Raw genomic sequence first — 18,904 nt, 5'->3', positions numbered from 1 at the left:
TGTTACTCAATTCTGTTCACAGAAAATCTTTTTTAAACCACACAAAAAACTCCAATTAAAAAAATAATCGTGCCGGTCCTGGTCTTTAAAAGAATATTGTCACAGCGAGCCCCAATATCAAACTCCTAGCCATGAAAATTGCCTTTTCTAACATCTGCGCCAATTTTCTTCTCCCTAGTAGTATTTGTGAGCTTATCAGGCAGCCATTATTACTGTTTTACAAGCCTTAAATGCTGTAGTTCTGTCACTGAAAAGGACCTCTCTGGGTGCCGCAGTAGGTGAGGCAGAATGATGGGTCGTGACTTTGAGGGAAAAGGCTCGTTCTTGCCGTTGCCGCCGAGTTGGATGGTCTGTAGACCATGGAGACAGCTCTATTCCCCTGGCTCTGGAGCTCTGGTAGGGGGGAAAGGCAAGGAGGAAGGCTGGGTCTCCGACAGGTTTTTTCATGCTATTTAGGACTTGAAACAGCTCGGGGCGCATGCGTGGGAGCAGATAACACTCCTGGAAGCGGCTGCAAAGGGCTGGTTACAGGTGGGCATCCCCTGGCAGAGGAGGAGCCGCTGCACCCAGCGATGCCGTCTTCGTGATCGAGAGAGGGGCACCGTCCTCTTAGGGGCTGAAAGGTTGCAGTCATTCCACATTTGTGACTTTGTCTCCCAGGTTGTTTTTTTTCTCGATGGGGTGGTGGTGGTGTTGGGGTTTCCTGAGGTATTTGGAAGCAAACTCTCATTTCAAAAAGAACCCCTAAATGCTGCTTTGGCGTAAGTAAAACAGTTTTCATTATGTTTTATCGGAAAATGTTTCTGTTTACATAATTCAGACTAACGGAGCTTTGTGTATCGGTCACGGGGTTTGTCCCCCAGTCGCTGTGCTGGCACCTGAGGACATGTGTCACTTCAAATCCCGCGGTGCTGTCCAGGGCACGCTGTCTTCTCGGCCTGGGGGAGGTAAGACTTGACCTCGTCGCAGGCGTTGGGGCCACCGTAAGGATTCCGTCCTGGGGAGGCGGTGGACCAGTCTGCGGCAGGAGAGAAGGGATGTGTTGGCAGTGATAGAGCCACCTCCGAGGTGGTTTTGAAAGCCCGTGCATGCTCAGAGAGGATTTGAAACCTTTCCAGCCTTCTCCGTTTCCTTTTCCAAACGTGGAGGAATCTTGGGTTTTCAGTCTCTTGTCTTCCCAACAAATGCTCGGTGCAGAAATGTCCAGGTGCGTTTTCCTCCAGTGTGCTCTGAGACTTGACCATGGAGGAGGAAAGCTTCATTTGAGCAGCATCCAAAAGATGCTGAAAAAAGAGCACTGCACAAACCCTTCTAAACGTCAAATGAATAGATGTTCCCCAAAAGCTGTTTGTGATGCACAAAATAAAATACAGCTGCCTTCCCTGAAAGCTTGTTTCTTGCACCCTGCGTAGGGTGAAGGAAGCTTCTGCATTGTCGGGGATTTTTGTTTACAGCAGGTTCACCAGTGCTCTGATGCTGAGTATATACGCTGGAGCATATTGATAGCTAAAGGTATGAAGGGGAGCTTCTTTTTAATCTCTTACAAAATCAAAGCCGTCTTTTATGACACTTGTTTAATAGTCTAATGTAGCAGAGGAGTATGGGAAACTGCTCTTAACCTTGAAAATCAACTTGGAAAAAATGCTGTGAAGAGGATTTATAGGGTGACAAATTTAACAATCCACTGAATAGCTTTTTCTCCTGAGATGTGAACTCTTATAGCTCTCCAATAGAGACATGGTATGAAAGACCAAAAAAGTATGCTTTCAGTTTTAGAAAAAAACTTTCTTTGTGGCCAAGTTTAAAAAGTAGTGGGAGACTTATTTTTGGTGTAGTAAAATTTACAAGAGCTACTTTTACATAGCTGGTTTTTTGAGTGTCTTATTGGGTCTTACTAAATTTCTTGTTGTTTTGTGGCTGTCTTTTTTGTTTTCTTTTAAGCTGGTTCATTATTGACTTAACTCACATGTTCTGCCCACTAATGAGTGAAACACCACATGGTTCACAAGCAGGAGAAAGAAAGAAAAGACAGAATTGTAGATTTGGTCACCCATGCCAGGGAGATGTTTTAAATATTACGCAAAGAATGGAACAAAAAGAACACTGGCTGTAAAAATTAAAACCACAACAAACAAACCCCACACACCTTTTCATAGTATTAAAAAAAACCCAACCCAAACCAAAATAGAGCAATTTTCTAAGACACAATAGCCTTTTGTGAAGTGTATATGATATGGGTCTCCTGCTCAATTATAGTGCTTAGATCCCATTGATCAAAGGCATGACCTTTCCTTGTTAGCTAAATGATTCATTAGCTTCTTCAGAAGATGACTTCCTGTGTCTAACGCCGCTCTATGCTGAGATTTCGAGCAGGCTATTAACGTGCATCATGTTGTATCTCCTTGCGTCGTTATTGTAACTTCTAAGTGAGGCTGTCTTTTATTACAGCAGTTCTTACTGCCGTTTTGCTGTGACTCATTTCCTGCAATTAGATATGTCCCATCCCTGAAATGCAATTTTCTTTCTGCTAGTAAATGCACAGCACAAGTTTTACATGAGTTCTTTCATAGGACTTTTGCGTTCGATAAAAAATTAAGTATCAGAAACCGGTGGCCCCAAGGCAGGATCTTGCAGGGCTTGAAGCACTTCGGGCACGTGCATGGCAGCTGGGGCAGAGCTGGCGTGGATTGAAAAGAGGAGAAAATTCTCCACAAAAGACTGAGGGTGAGTTCTGGGTGTCTGTCATTCCTACTCATCACTCACTGTGCGACCAGTGCAACTTGGAAAGAAAAGAGGGGGAAAAAAAGCCTTTTTCTTTTTTGGCAGTCTCCATCTGTTTGTTGAACGTGACTGAAATGAACTTGTCGGTCTCGACATAACATTAAATGGAGAGGAAGGGATGTGATACGAGCCATCATTCAAATCCATTGCTAACGTCAGAGTTTTCTTCCAGGGCCAAAGACGGGGCTTGCTCCCAGCCTGAACTGTCTTGTCCGGGGAGGCAGGAGGAGGTGAGCCGCAGTAGCCATAGTTCAGTGCCTCCCTGCGGGACCTCGTCCTTAGCCCTGCTTATTGGAATCGGATGATGGACTTGGAAAGGAGCCTGTCCGCCAAAGTGCTGTTTGAAATAAAAGGCGAACATTTCAACGCTGGCGGTATTTTTGAGCGAACAAAAAGTGGCTTTTTGTTAGTCAGGCATCATATAACTATACTAAATGTACTGTTCCAATAAAAACATAATGAGGGTATTGAAGGATGCGCTGTGATATAACTGTGGGGCTGTTATTTACTTCCATGCTGAAGCTTACGGTATTTAGTTTGGTTGTGATTTGTTTCTGATATCGGGGCATCAGTTTCCAAGCAGCCTTACACAAAGGGTGTCAAGTTGCCTTTTAATTAGTATTGAACCTTCTGGGAAAGGACTGCTGACTCACTATATAACTCACTCTGCAACTGCTTCGTCATTTGTCATACGCCACTAAGCAACTCTTAGATATTAGAAACCATCCATCAGTACCTCCCTCAGCTGGATCCAAACTGACAGCTTAGGAATGAAAGCCTCCCAAAATCAAAGTCAATCTTCTGAGCTATTCAGTCCCCTGAAATATATGTTTCATGTGGAATAAACTGAATATTAATGGCTCTGATAAGAAAACGAACCGCTATAGGCCTGTCTGCCATTTTCTCTTCTGTCTTTGTTTCTGCTCAGAGGGAGTGGGTGGTCTTCCCTTGGTTTGCAGTTCTCCATGGGCTTGAACTCCAGACTCCAGGTAGGCATTTCAGTATGGTCCTACCCCTCACCCCGCTCCTCTTCGGCTTAAAGAGCTGAAACAGAGAACATGGGCATTGGGGCTCTGGATCCCGCCAAGGACTGGATCCAGAACTACAAATTCTGGAGGAGACGTCTGTTGTGCTTCTGATCATCTCAGCACTGGAGCCTCTTGCATTACAGCTTCAGTTCGTAAACTCAATCCTTTAGGGGAAAATATCAGTGAATAAGTTTATTTATAGAGGCTTCCAGGTGTTACGTTGAAGATTAGGGACAGTAGTTCCTATGAAAGCAAGTGGAAAGAGGAACTTGAGTTTACCTCTGCTCAGACCTTAAAGGGATACTGTCATATAGGGTTTGTTTCCAGGCTTTATTTAAAAAAATAAAAATAAAAAATTCAGCATTGTTAGGGCATCCAGATACTTTATTTGAAAGGGTTTTGTATTTTGCAGTTGAGTTTTACGTGTGTGTTTATCAGAGAAAGTGAAAACGGACTAGGAAAGAACCGACAAAATGAATATAAACAAAGTTATTTGAAATTTATGAAAACTGCTTACTTTTCCTCTTTGCTTTCGGTGATAGGATCTTGAAGCAGCAAAATCAATATTACCAGGATTCCAGGTAGTCCTTCTAGTATCTGCCCCATCTTTGTGCAAAAGGCAGGGAAATGATTTGTCTACACCTCAGATGCAAGGACATCCCAAATATATCAATTTAAAATTCCCAGGAAGAGGCCAGTGGGAAGTGCAGCACCACGCGCCCAGCCGAAGGCTGTAACGTGCACCACGCGGAGACACCCCCCAAGTGAAGAGCCCTTTTCATAGATTAAGAGACTTAAAATGCACAGCCTGAAATGAGCATGTCAGTAGAAAATGTGCTGCCTCTGTGTGGGGGTAAGTGTGTAAATGTGGATTATTATTTTTAGCAGGGGCTTTTTTACGCTTATTTTGGAGAAAATTTAGCATCCACGCTGAAGCCTCATGTGAAAATGACATAGCTGTAGGCTTGTCTTCATGTCAGTAAGACATGAATTGGCATAAATGAAACACCTCTTTCAGGAGAATGCTGTGCTTCTAATTACAAGAAAAATTTAAGACACAGGCATGTTGTTATGGGAGGGAGTGCAGTGGGTACCTGTGTTATGACCAACTTAAGGAGGATGCTTCCTTTTTCGGAGGCTTTTCGTATCCAAATAAAAGCAAGTAGAGATTTGCTATTTATATTTTTTTACATTCTGTTTCTTTATCCTCTACTAGGATAGTGCATCTTAACTTACCGCAGCCTAACCCGTTCCCTGCAGCGTGCGTCGGGCGGTACTGCCGGAGCCAGCATCCCTGGTGCCGGACGGCAGCACCAGCAGAGCTTCTCCGACCTGGAGCTCAACCAGCGACAGCAATTGCTCCGTAAACGTGGGTTGTCTCGGTTGCATTTGCTCTCGGTAGGGCTTCTCCCTCCCCAAGAGTAACTTTACCACTCACCTGACTCCAGATGTCTGAATTCCCTACTAAGAGCCTGCCCCACCGGGGGTTTTCCTCCGTGACCTGGAAGGTGAGCCCCAGGTGCGGTGGGCAATGTTGACATAAGCAGCTTGAAGCCCCAGCTCTGGCCAAGTAGAGGATGAATCTTTAATGCCTTCTGCTTGAGCTGCATTGCGTTTTCATGCATCACGGAAAGTGCTGCATTCAATCTTTATTTAGGTTTTCTTATCAGGTATGAAATGAGCTGATGGCAAAATCTGCGGTTACTTCAGATTTTTAAATGATGGAGATAGATGGCTGTAATCTTCTGTCATTTGACATGATTTTTACCCCTACGTTTTTGTGCCCCAGCAGAAATGATAGGAATTCAGATGGTAATGAGGTGGCATCCAGATGCACGGCACACACGGGCGTATGCACAAAATATTGATTTAAATATGTCCTGACAAGCTGGTCAGGCAGCAGTCTGAAGGAAAGGAAACTTCAGAAGTGAAAGAGGAATAATGACAATAATGAAGAGGCAGAACGTTGATTTTAATACGTAGCAGCAGTATGAAGATCTGGGTCTGATGAATCAGAAGGGGGAAGCTGGCACAGGAGCCCGCTGTGATTTGTTGCATACATTTGTTTCCATTTTTATCCATTAGCAGCACTGTGAGCGTTCGGATGCAGCCGAGAGATCGGGAATGGGGAGCAGGGGGAGGGGAACTTGGGCTGTTCAAGCTTCGATAGGTGGTGAATTTATATCAGCTAGCTTTCTAATTTCCTGTTAAAACGCCCGGGCCCCTTCCTCCTTGCCTTATTTTTAAAGTAAATAAATAAATAAATAAATGGCACGGTTACCAGCCAGTTTCTGCATTCCAAGCGGCAGCTCGGGAGCATCTCCATCACCTCAACAGTTTTATGGACCTTTCCAGTAAGGCAGCAGGTCTTGGAGGTTGGTGCAGTACCATTAGCATATGCCTCTGCAAAATATTTCATCCTTTTGTGACTCCCTTTTGATCAATTAAGTTTATGTAGCTCTTTCGAAGTAAGTTCATAGAGGGAATCTGTACACAGCCTTCTCTTTGTGGTACCAAGTTTATTTTCATTGCTGAAGTGCAGCAGCTGGCATGATGCAAACCTAAATGTATGTTGGGGAAAAAAAAGTAAGTGCTTTACAACGATTGCTGTACGAGCCCGTTTTCATAAAGCCTGTGACACATGAACAAACACAAAGAAATTCAAGCGTACAGTATTGCCAACTTTCTCTCTCTAGCTGTGAACACGCTGATCTCTGGTATCTATGGATGCAGCCTGTTTGTGCTCGTTCAGGTAGAGTTTCACCTTACATTTGAATGGAAAGCTAGCGACGTGCCATGGAATATGTTAATATGTGCACTTAAAAAGAGGAGAGGAAAAAAAAAAAAAAAGAGATAAGTACCTTTGGCCACAATCTCCTTTTTAATTTAGTGCTGGTTTCTATAAAATTTCAGTAATGAAATAAATATTGAATAAACATTAAAGAGGGAGAGGGATTTCAAGTTTTGAAGATAACGTGACCGTAGTTGATAAGCAGTATGGATCTGTAAATAATAAACTCTGTCACAGTTTGGAATATAATACAAAATTAATGGAAGAAATACTAGTGCTTGATGCAATACTTCAGGATGCTTCTGGGTCTTTTGAAGTGTTTGGTGAATTTTAAATGCTCATGATCTAACAAGGGAACATACCTCAAAATGAGTTGGTTGAGAAACACCCCCAGGAGTTGACTCAAGGATAACAAAGGCAGTAGTGACTTAACAACCTCATTAATCGGTGATAAAATTAGCAGATGAAATTAGATCAGGAGACCTACGTAGTAATAAGAGTGGAAATGTGTTTAACTAGTCTTTAAAACAACTAGAAATGTGTAATATGCAGAAGAATATCATATGACTTGGCAAGTTAATGCATCTGTGGGGAAATAATCCAAATTACGATGGTATACCATGAATGGAAAGCTGGGAAAGCCCTGGTGCATAGAGGGACCAGCACGCGTGGACAAATGGCAGTTATGTTTGCTATACACTAGCAGCAGTAATACTTGCAAAAAGGAGTTAGTTACTAATGCTGTACTAAGAAAGGGCATGTCACAGGTATAGGAAAGTAACTGCCCCCCTGCTTAAATGTCTGTTGGGCTGCACCAAGACTATTAAATTAAATTACATTACAGGTGCTTCCCATGTTGAAACAGAGGAGCAAACAGGAAGGGTTCGGTATTAAGCAGCAGATAGATTTCAGGCCTGAGTTATGAGAAAAGATAAAAATTTATGCCCATAGCATATTTGTAACCAATGGATAATTATTAGAAGAGCCCAGATACCTATGGCGAGAGGAGATGACTTCTAAGGGAAATTTTGAAAGGTCAGCGTAGTTGCAGGAAAGTGTGGAAAATGAAGGGAAAAATTAGAATGAGTCGTTAAGGAATTTTCACTGAGATGTATTGATTCACGTGAAACATCTCCTGAAAGAAGATTTTTGGCTGCGTGACGTGGTGAAGGGAAGCGGCAGCTCTCGGGCTGGCCCGGGCTGTAACTCTGCTCAAAGCCCTACAGCCAGCCTGAATGCTCGGAACTCCGCGGGAATTCAGGGGGGTGGTGGTTGTGCTTTTAAAAAAACGCACGCAAGTTCCAGGCAAAATTACTAGTTGGTTAGTGGAAATGTAATACAGCACTTGAAGTTGGATGTCTGTCACTAAGCTATTAATTCATACCTGACAGTGCAACAGAAACGTGTGAGAGGGTTTTCATATAAGAACGTTGGAGTATTAGAAAAATAATTAAAACAATGATTTGTTACTACTAATTAGTAAGTGGTAAGTTTACAATAATACAGAGGGGATTTGTCTTTTATAGGAAGATAGCCGATGCTTTGGCTTTTTCAGTTATCCTTTTAATTTTCCAAGAGTAACGTTTGTTTTGCTGACTGGCCTGTTTTTGTTTTCTGTTGGGCTGTTCTTGAATGCCTTGTTTTGCCTCTGTATTTAGCTGCTCCCAGTTTATTATTGATCATTATTGTGTATGATGTCGTGTTTACCTTAGGAGGTTGTAGGATTTCTCTGATTAAAAAAAAAAGTTAAAAAAAAGAAAAAAATGATAAATACATATACAGACTTTTAAGCGTTAATGTTATCTGGCCAAGTTTCGCCTTTTTTTGAAGAGTATTTTAGGAAGAGCTATTAAAAGTGTGATGAATAGCAGCAGGACACCACTAAAGCACTAATGATCCATGGAGGAATGACACTAAAACAAGCTTGAGGTTATCAACCTTTCGCTTTTGAAACTTATGTTACAAATACTTCAAGCCCTTGCCTAGGAACCTTTCCTTCATTTGTTTTGTTAACTGTTTCCTGAGAGCATAGCGCAGTGATAATTCCCTTTGAGTCATACATCTTACAGATGTTCTCTTTTTCTGATGTAAATAACGTGCTTTGTGCTACTTTGCACATGCGTGTTTGCCGTCTGTTGCTGTGGATCCCGTCCCTTCTACAGCAAAAGGGAAGGGATGTGTGGGGGTGAGGATAGTGCGCAAATTTAAGTGTTGGTGCTTTGAGACTGGAGCAGTTTTGCAGCATAATGGGGCAGTTTTTCTAACGTATCAGGTAGATTTTACATGAGTGTTAATTATGTATTCAATAAAGCATGTTCTATGGCTAGTCCTATCTTTTAATAACGTTTTATTTGTATTCAAAGCAGTAGTTTAAAGCAGATATGGACAGCAAGAGACCATCACAATCTCATCTTTTGCTTTGTATGCTTTCTAAGGCAAAAAAAGACATGCAAGATGTTTGGTTATCTCGTGCGTAAAGCAGAATGTGGCATCCAGCCTGTTATTGTTACAGCAAGTCCAATAATTAATGTTTTGCAAAAATGCGTATTCCAGAAAGGCATGCAGGCAGCGGCTCTTCAGGGAACCATTTTGATAGTTTTATCCGTCAGTCGATCTTCCCATCAGAAGGTGGTGATCAGTTTGAATTTTGCTGGCTTTGAGTTCCCACCCTTTGTTTTTCCTGTGCAGCTTTTTGTTGCATCCCTTGTCCATCGAGTGATGCAGAAGCTGTCGAGCACTCAACACGTCCTTCCTATGACAGCTCTTAGGCACTGTGCGATCAGGTCACTGTCCAAACTGGTATTACGCTTGCTGAGTCTTTCACTGCATGAGGCACTTTTATTGCTTAAATCACTCTTGGTACTCTTCTCTGCACCCTGTCCAGTTTTTCAACCTTTTGAAAACAAACAAATCCAAACCAAGCAAAGCCCAGCATAGATACTGGAGGTGAATATTGGGTTCTAGTATAGGTCTCCCTGCAAAAGGCAGGTAGTGATCTTTTTGGTACTTGTACTCAGTCTTCCCCTATTTATATAAGCAATGATTGCGCTAAACCTGTTGTTGCAGTTGCTGTTCACTTAACTTACCTTGAATGATTTGCTCAGTCATTTTTAGAGTCATCGTATTCTGGGATACGCTCCCTGGTACTGCAGGTTTAGTTTGTGTTCCTTGTTCTTACATCCTGTATTTGGATGCTTAATTGTGCGTCTTTCCTCTAAACTATGATAATAAAAGTGTTTGGTGACACACAGAGGTTTTTCTACAGTGTGCAGGACTGGGAGATACCCAAGCTAGCTCTTCATTTAGTTGCCAGACAGAGTCTGGTTGTAATAACACAGAATTAATTCAGACTAACTCACTTTATTTCTGAGTCTTGAGCTAGGCTGGTGAGTTCAGAGCGTGCTGTGTTGTGCGGTGCGGCAGTCCCCGGTGGGATGTAAGTGTCTGCAGTGGAAAAGCACACAAGTCTCAATAGGTCTCCGTTCTTATTTTTTATTTATGATTGTTGCTCAGAGGCTGAAATACCTTTTAAACAGTTATAGTTCAAATGGTGATCCAAAATGCCTTAATTATTAATTCCATTTTTAAAATCATCATCTAAACCAAAGGCTTGGGATTTAAAGGCTGTACAGAAGCGTCAATGATACTGGCCATATGCTGTGATACGCTGATGTACAACGATACGACACTCTTCCCAAGACTACGAACACCGACGTATTTGCATGGAAACTTCAGGGATGTGCCTTCTCAGATAGGTGCATAGTTTCAGAAGATGCCAGAGAAGGCCTGGTGTGGATGCTAGGCTTCAAATTTGCAGCCAGCTAAAGCCATGTTTTTCTCATGAGTTTCACTTCAGGACACAAAACAAGAGGAAATACCTTGATTATTAAGTCACAGGTCGCCACGCGATAGAAATGGAGTCCAGGGCAGTCTGTAGGGTCTCAACATTGCTGGTCTCGGGAGGCCATGGGATATGAGGCACCAACCCTGTGAAACGTCGTCAGCCACGGCCGTACCAGCGCTGGTGAGGTGGTGTGGGGCTCCCGGGGGACGGTCAGGCAGCAGAGCGTGTTCACGCCGCAGGAGGACCCAGGGAGGCACAGAAGGACCTTCTGGCTTGGCAGGAACGTTTCCATCCTCACCCCAACTCCGCTGTGTTTTTCCTGTTCCCTGTGTGTTAAACCAGACTATGGTAACAGACCACTGCACGTTTTGTTCTTCCTTAATAGTGGCTGATGGTCAGTCCTCGGGAGATGGCAAAATTTCCAAACGAGTCAAATCTTGTATCACCAAATGAAAAACTCCCAGAAGGTAAGCAGGGCAGGCCTGGCACGCGGTGTGCTGTAGGGTGATCTCCAAGCCTTTGCCAGGTCTGCACACACAGACGGAGCGTGCGAGCGCGTTGCAGACAAACAGATCCAAAGGTAGCGATCGTCTCTTCTTGCAGAGACAGCAAACTGGAAACCGCAAGGTTCATACCACGAGCCTGCGTCGGCGCTAGGATCACACCGTTCCTGATAGGGAATTGCCAGACTTCATCCAAAAGTTGCTCGGTACCTCCCTGTCTGCTGCCAGGGTGTAGGTACCCCCGTGTGTGTCCACTGTCGCTGCACGGGGACAGGACAGCGCTGCCCCAGTTTGGGAATTAGAATAAGATGTGAACCTGCGAGCAAGTTCAGTTAACAGCTCTATCCAGCAAACACGTCGTCGTCAGGAGAGTCAGCACGCATTGTTCAAACCAGAATAATATTTTTTTTCTTTCCCCTGTTGCTTGTTTTTCTGTCCTGTATATCCGATCAGTTTTTCTGGGTTTTCCATTCATCTTCTTTGGTTTTCAGGCACACCAGTTCTGCTTCTGGGATGAAACTCTCGACGTGGTCTCGGCGGTCGATGCCAGTTGGCTGGCTGTTGCTCATCCCACAGGCAAACACCCAGTGTGTGACCTGATTTCAGTACAGAAACCCACTCTGTTGTGGAAAAGCAGCTGCTGCCGTGTCTTCCTGCAGCCTGCACACAGGTGGGAGCACAACTGTATCAGTGAATCGGCGTTTCCCTTTGTCTTGCAAAAAGGCTTGGAGGTATTGCAGGGGGAAACTTTGCTTGTGGTATCTCTTCTTTGTGCTGCATCTCTAGAGCTGTAATCTTCCATTGCCGTCCTTTTTGATGGTATCTTGAATATGAAGACTTGCACATAAAAACTTAGTGAGTTAATTCCTAAAAATCTCTTGTAGTAGATTAAATGACCTTACGTTATATTCTAGACTCACCCCTCCAAATACAAATTTTATTTTCTAGCGTGATATTCCAATTTTACAGATGCTAAATAGGTTGATAAAAATATGGAAACAAGCGTATAGCTAGAGAGAGGTCCAATTATCCCACTTTTGTTCAAGTGGTTTCAGTGGAATCATAATCTTTTTTTGTTTGTAAATGAGAGTAAAACCAGCTGTTTTCTGCTAAGTGTAAGAGATTGTCCCTGCCTCCAATATGGTAATTTTGAGGAAATGCTTAGCTTTGTTTTGTTAAAGACTGATGTAGCAAAAGGAAGGTCATCATTTTGACTAATTGAAAAAGCCTCTACAAAATACAAAGCCTTACAGAAATTGTAATTACAGGAGTCTTTAACCATGTAGTGCAGCATGTGGAAGCTACTTGTACGACAGAGTCATCCTTTAGTTTTGAGATTACATTAAATCCCAGAGCCTGTAATTATATGCGTGCTGCTGGCAGGAGCCCACGCTGGGCTGATTGTGTTCATTGAACAGGGTCGTTACTCGTCGTTTCTCTCCGTGAGATCTCCAGGCATCCTGGAAGGTGCAGTGCCCTTTGTGGTACCTGGTCCTTTCACTGCTGCTTCTGCTGGGAGGGCAGACCGACTACCTTGCTTGTGGTTGATTTCATTATATTTTGAAAAATTACAGGTTCTCTACTAATTGCCGGTTCAGAAGGTACACGGACAAATTATTAGTAATACTCCAGAAAGTACGCACTCTCTTCTGTTGTCGTAAACCAAACCAAAGAAAAGGTACGGACACGTGTATGTGCCAGACGTGGAGTGATATCCGAAATGGTTCACAAGCTATTAGTTTTGTGAAGTAACTTCTTTCTGAATTAGATCTCGACTAGTTGTGTCTGTGCTTGAAATTACCTTTGAGAGACTGCAACGTACTTGTGCTACTAAAAGTTTCTAATTTTTGTAGTACGTGCGGCATTTTCCTATTTTATAATTCTCTTAAGGCCCTGATTATTTTTAAACAAGGATTTGAAGCTAGGAAAGCCTGGGAAAACTGAACAGCTTCTTTTGCTAGCAGCTGAAATGAGGTTAAGAACAAAAAGTCAGAGTTGCGATGCATATCTCAAAGGTCTTTTGAGGACAGTTTCTCCAGTAAGAAACATCTCTCAGCCTTTGTATATCAACACAGTTTCACTGAAAAGGACAGGTTTAATTTTTGCAAGTAATTGATATGGACTGGTAAAATAAAGCATTTTTGTGAAGCTCTGGCATGGGATTGCTGTGAAGGATAATGTAGGGAATGCTGTTCCTTATGTTATGCTAGAGGGTAGCGTGTACTGGAGAGTTATTTTCATATAGAAAACATGTATGTATTCTATTTCCTTTAATACTACATTATAGATTTTATAAAATATATCATTAAATCAGACTTTAAAAAAAATCAATTAAATTGTGATGCTTTGCTGTATTATAAAACGCTTTAACAAAAAGCCATCCCAGAATGTGGCAATATTGACTGATTTTACCACTAGTTGTTTAATACCTGTCCCTTCAAAAAGACTAAGATTGCTTGGAGCTGGTAAGTTAAGATTTTTTATTTTTTTTTTCTATAAAAGCCCTGAATTATTTTTTACTAATCTATTCCTAGGCAATGAAGCTACCGCATTTGTATGATGCCACAGCTATGGTGTTTTGGCATCAACTCAGATCTTTTAACAGATTTCTTCTTGTCATCTGTTTCCACGTTCAGGGTACACATATCCTTGCTTTCCAACTTGCTGCACCTTCTACCATGAAATGTTCTCCAGTGACAATCTTCTGAAGCCAGAGCACCTTTTACAACCTTTAATGACTTGTAAAGCCTTCTGCTGCAATGTCTGCGTGAAATTGCCTGACAGTGTTGCAAAGGTGGTTAATATAGCTAGAAATTACTGCTGTAGCTGATTTAATAAAAATGTAAATTTACAAGAGCCTCCAAATTATGCAAAGCTGACAAGTTGTCTGTGTTGATAATCTGAAGTGCTGGGGAATAACCCATGGGTTGGCTTTTTTTAAAGGTCTAGGTCTTTGGTCTACATCGCTATGACCGAGTAGCCTGTGGTGCATCCCCTTCAGAGCGGTGACACACAAACTTGACCCATAAAGAAGAACAGGAGCATGCGACATCCAAAACCAATTATGGCAGCTCATGTGGACAAATGTCCTGTAAAGTAAAAGAGGGGAGAGGGCTGTAACTGGCTTTAAGATGCTGCTCAGTCAGCGTGTGAAAGGAAATGTTTGATGCGGCATGTGAATGGAGCTTGACCAAGAAGTATCTTCTGGGTATATATATTCCTATGAAACGGAAGGGTAGGAATATTAGAGTTATGTTTTCTTGGTAAAAAATTCATTTTTGGCAAACTTAATTGTTTTCCCCAAACACAATTTGATATTTTGCAGAATTTGTATTCTTCATTGAACACTATTTTCAGAGAAATTTCCTGATTGTATCTAAATGTCACACTATATATAGGTTATAATCTTCAATTTAATTTAGAGAAATTTCATTACATAATTTTTTTTATCCTGCAGAGAAGTGTAGTAGATCTTAACTTTTTTTGATTCATTTATTTCAGCTAATGTGATCTGGTAAGATTAACCAGAAGATGGTGTTAAATAGGATACGTATATTACTCTGCCTGTCTTTCCATATGGAAACATAAGCTTCTTTCATCTAGTGACTTTCTACTGAGTATTTATGAATACAAATTCAGTTGAGAAAATATTTGTGTTATATATATCCTAGAGTTTATAAATAACCTTTCAGACTCCTGAAGAAAGGAGTAAGTACAGCAATAAAAGTGATACAAATTCATGCTGCTGTCCAAAAGGATCAAAATGAAAAAAAGAGATGTTTACAGATGAGCCCAGAGAAAATAGTAATAAAATTTGTAGCTCTGTTAAATAATAAGGAAGAAATGTAATTAGTAAAGACTTTAACCTGTGTTATATAGAGTATAAATAACTTTTCAGTATGTCTGAAGGTTTTTGATCTCCTAATACTACATTACCTACTCTTCTCTCCCCGCCTCCTCCCACCCCCTTTTTTTTTACCTCCTCCCCCATTTTTTCTCCTAAAGAACCAGTTGAGTCCATCTGCAGAGCTGAATGACTGACACCTCAGAAAATGATGGCTGACTTCTGGAAAGTTGAGACATTTAATAATCACAAAATCCTTAATTTGGTAAAAAAAATAAATAAATACATTCTCAACAGTTAAAAATGCCTGAGGCGTACTTAAATTCATTTCAGAAGCAGGACTTTGGGCAAGAACAGTTCTGGCAACCCTGGTGATTGCTGTCCTGCAAGAAGGTGGTAAAGCCACGAGCATCATGAGTGAATATTTTAGAAACTGTTCCAATAACTGGATTACTTTTCTTGAACCACCAAAAACCAGGAAGAAAACCCTGCAGTAAAAACAATATATCATTACATTCAGTGCTGTACTTGAAATACAAACTCTTTGTCTTAACGAAATCTTTCTGAGGAATTCAAATCTGTGCATGACCTTCTTTGGCAAGGAGAGAAAATTTGAAGAAACGTAAGCAAAAAAATAATCTTATTGACTTGCTTGCAAGTGGCTATTGCTGTGCTTCAGAGGCTATTTAGCATATGCATCAGTAATCTAGAAGAAGTAGTAAACAATACGATAAGCTTTTCAGATCAAGGACTGCGTCTTTTCTCTGTTAGTAAAGCCTTATCTGACCACGTCTGCAGCTGCTTTTGCATATATATCACAGTTTCTGTATCGTTATTACCATTTTATACATTTTTACATAAGCCCATTGGGGCTCAGCGTGCCCTTACACAAAGGCTGGATTTTTCTCCTGTGTCTGAAGTCTGTTTTTCACAGTCTCCTAGCTCCGTACGTTCGCTGTCTTTTGCCTCCTCTGCCCAGGGGCTGAACCAGGGTAAGTGGAGGAGTCGGATCGCGAAGGTGAGTAGCGAGCGGTTCTTCCTCGTGGCGTAGGTACAACCTCTTGCAGTTCTCTGCACAGCAGAAGTCCTCGAGGACGTCCACATTGTGCTCTGAAGGAGGAGGAGACAAAAGCGGACTCTCGATTTGAGAGCTGCTCGCCAAAACCACCTTCTTTTGAAGGGTTGGAGGAGCACTGGAGGCTCACCCGCGCTGGTGCCGGCAAGGTCCGTCTCCGAAGAGGTGGGAGCGGAGACCCGTCTGCCTGCGGTGGGCAGTGCTGACCCCACGCTCTACACGGTCTTCCTTGTCCATGTCGACCGGGAAGAATCCAAGAGCTAATGTCAGGGCGGCTAAACGATCATCTCGCGGTATCTTCTGGTTACCCCCGAGGTAAGGGGAGGTGTTTAAAGGGGTCTGTCCGGGCACGACGAGATTTACGGCATCGAGGATGGGCGTCTGGCAGATGAGAAGTTGGTATTAAATAAGGATTCTGAGTGCTGGTCTGCAGACACAGGGCCACTTGGGCTTCTCAGACCTGGAAGATCCGTGAGCAGGGGCTGCGTGCTGAGGCCGTAGCCTGGTGGTGGTCTCTGGAACAGCCTTTCCAGTGGAGCTGAGGGGAAGGAAACGGGGTACGGGTTGGTGTGACTGGTGTGGGTACTTCAGGACCTGGTGTAGTGGGCATGGATGATGGTTGGGCTCGATGATCTTGAAGGTCTTTTCCAACCTAAATGATTCTACGGTTGTATGATTCTAAGTCCTGTTACGTGAGCAGGAGGTGGCAAGAAAGAAGGGTGGCACATTTTCTCCTCAAAAAGCATATTGGCAGACAGAGCACCGCTTACGCTGCTCTTGGTTCCATCTGTATGGAGGGCAAGAGTACACAACCCCTCTCCCCTTTCCCCTCCGTGACGGTCCCAGATTCTCCATTTTCTTTCCGGTCTCGCCCCTCCGTGCAGGCCCCGGCCCAACCTGGCCGGAGCAGCCCGCCGCTTCAGGCGCGTCTGCTTTTCCGCTGGTTGGATTTTACAGCTGTTCGGTACAACGGCCGCTACGAGAAGCGGTAACGAGGTTGGTGAACAGATGACTTGATTACCCCTATCTGGTTTTAATGACAACCAAATAAAATCAATTTTCACTGGGCCTGTCGGGGCAATTGCAGTTGTGCGGATGGAATGTTTCACCTCGGCCTTGGAAATACAGCTGTTGCCATAACCAATAAAACAAAAATAAGAAAAACAATCACTGGAATAGCGAGTTGCAATATGGGAAGCACGGAGCCGCTGATGCAGCACGGAGCAGGCGGGGAGGCAGAACCGGCTCGGAGTGTGGAAGCTGTCCGTCCCTCCTCCTGGCTGTCTGTCGCTGACGGGAGATGATGCGCACCCTAACGCTGGACCGTAACGTTAAATACAGCGATGGACAAAAGGTGGCAGAAGATAATCTGAGCAATTTTGTAATCAAAGCAAGTGAACGGGACAGAGTATTTTAAATATATCACGCAAGTGAAGCAGAAGTCTTGACAAAGAAATGACAATCTATTGTTTTAAAGGAGAGTATCTGATGCAGCGCTTGGGCTTCATGCATAAATCTGACTTGACAAACTTTATGTGGCTTATTTTGGTTGGTTTGCTTGGTTTTTAGTATAAGCGTGGAGTTCTGTCTGTTAGTAATTTTTTGGCTCCATAAAGGTGGGATGGAGCTCTCGCTTAAGCAGTGTGTGCTACTTCATCGTTTTCTGAATGAATTGTAAAAGCAGGTTAATTTTCTGTCTGAATAGGCGTAAGAGAATGCAAAACTCCTGGTGGGCTGAAGAAATCTTATAAAATCTTACAAATGGTGCAGCGTTTGGTGAAGTAAATTCTCAGGTGCACTGAAAGCTGCTGTCTTCTCTAGTGAGGGGAGAAAATCTGATTCACTGTGTGTTTTCTATGCAGCATCGTTTTATTTATTTTGGTGTGATCAAATGCTTGGTGGTCCTGCCCACACACAACAATCCATCACTTCCCTCCGACTCTCTCCCTCCCCCTGTGGTCTGTGCTTCAACGGCTGTAATATACTTGTCTACAATTGTCAAAAAGCTTTCCTGGTGATAAAATCGGGCTTTTTCTTTTCTTCTTCCCTACAGATCTGTCAGATTACATCTTTAATATGCTTTGATTAGAATATTTTCCATTTGAAAGAGGCTCCCTCTCCCCCAGAAGTAGGATTCCTGGTGTTTTTGCCCTATGTATCCAGAGGGAACCGTAAGGGAAAGGAAAGATGTGAGGAAAAAGGAGAAAAATCGCCGCGTCTGCTGAAACACGGGGCCCTTTGCTGGGCACAGCAACCATCACTCCCTGCACAGTCAGGGAATGCGAGCGACTGGGGAACGGCTCCCTCTAATATCTGTGTCCGTGTGTGCAGTCGGATGCTTTCTAGCTTTTAAAGAAATACGGCTTTTTAAGCCCTCGGTCTCCCCATGCAGGTGGCGGTGGTGGTAGTAGTGAATGACACAGCTTTGCCGGATGACAGGGAGCTGATCTCTGCATCAGCCAAGAGGAATTAAGCTTTGTCACTCCCCGCCGGGGCTACCTTCTGCCTGGTATGTGCGGGAGGAGGAATTCACAGGCTTCTGCTGCATTCACCCGAGCAGAGCCCTGAGCGCGCTTTGCCAGGGCAGGCAGGCAGCGAGAATGATAGCTGTCTCTTTTAAATGCCGATGTCAAATCCTGAGGAGACTTGCTAAAGGTAACGTGCTTTCCTTCTTATTCATTCGGGGGCTCCGTTGCAGCCTTCCAGAGACACAGCCTGATGTTTGTACTTTTAAATGTGATCGTCCTTCCAATTTACTGTCAGGCAACAAAGAACTCTGAATACAGAAAGGTGTGGGGGCTCTTTCAGTTAAAAGCCTTACATGTCCCATGCTGTGCTCCCGCTAGGAAGATAGGTTCCTGCTTTCTTTTTCTTTTTTTTTTAAGGCAAAAAAGAGGATTTTTTTGTAAGTGAAGTGCTAAAGTTATTGTGGGGTGTAATTGTTTTGTATTCCTGCTAACCGCTCCGAGGAGTCCCTCCTGGGTCAGTGCATGCTCTGCCTTACTGGGAACAACTGACAGTGATATTCAGGACCTATA

At 43.1% G+C, this 18,904-nt stretch overlaps 2 protein-coding genes across 16 annotated transcripts in view; both read left to right on the top strand.

Moving 5' to 3' along the window:
- The window catches only part of LLPH (LLP homolog, long-term synaptic facilitation factor), a 556,390-nt gene that overhangs the window by 304,282 nt on the left and 233,204 nt on the right, over nucleotides 1–18,904 (top strand). The window lies entirely within an intron of this gene.
- GRIP1 (glutamate receptor interacting protein 1) overlaps nucleotides 1–18,904 on the top strand; it is a 335,051-nt gene that overhangs the window by 156,069 nt on the left and 160,078 nt on the right. The window contains exon 1 of one of the 15 annotated variants that reach the window (XM_049792220.1): nucleotides 18,412–18,521. The exons of the other annotated variants lie outside the window; for them this stretch is intronic. Coding sequence (XP_049648177.1) covers nucleotides 18,467–18,521 — 55 coding nt within the window. The 5' untranslated portion in view covers nucleotides 18,412–18,466. Of the gene's footprint in view, nucleotides 1–18,411; nucleotides 18,522–18,904 lie in introns of those variants that run through there. 15 annotated transcript variants of the gene reach the window in all.

Source organism: Accipiter gentilis, chromosome 34, assembly GCF_929443795.1.
Source record: "Accipiter gentilis chromosome 34, bAccGen1.1, whole genome shotgun sequence".
Classification (NCBI taxonomy): domain Eukaryota; kingdom Metazoa; phylum Chordata; class Aves; order Accipitriformes; family Accipitridae; genus Astur; species Astur gentilis.
Note: the sequence above shows the minus strand (reverse complement) of the source record. Positions and strands in the feature narration are given on the sequence as shown.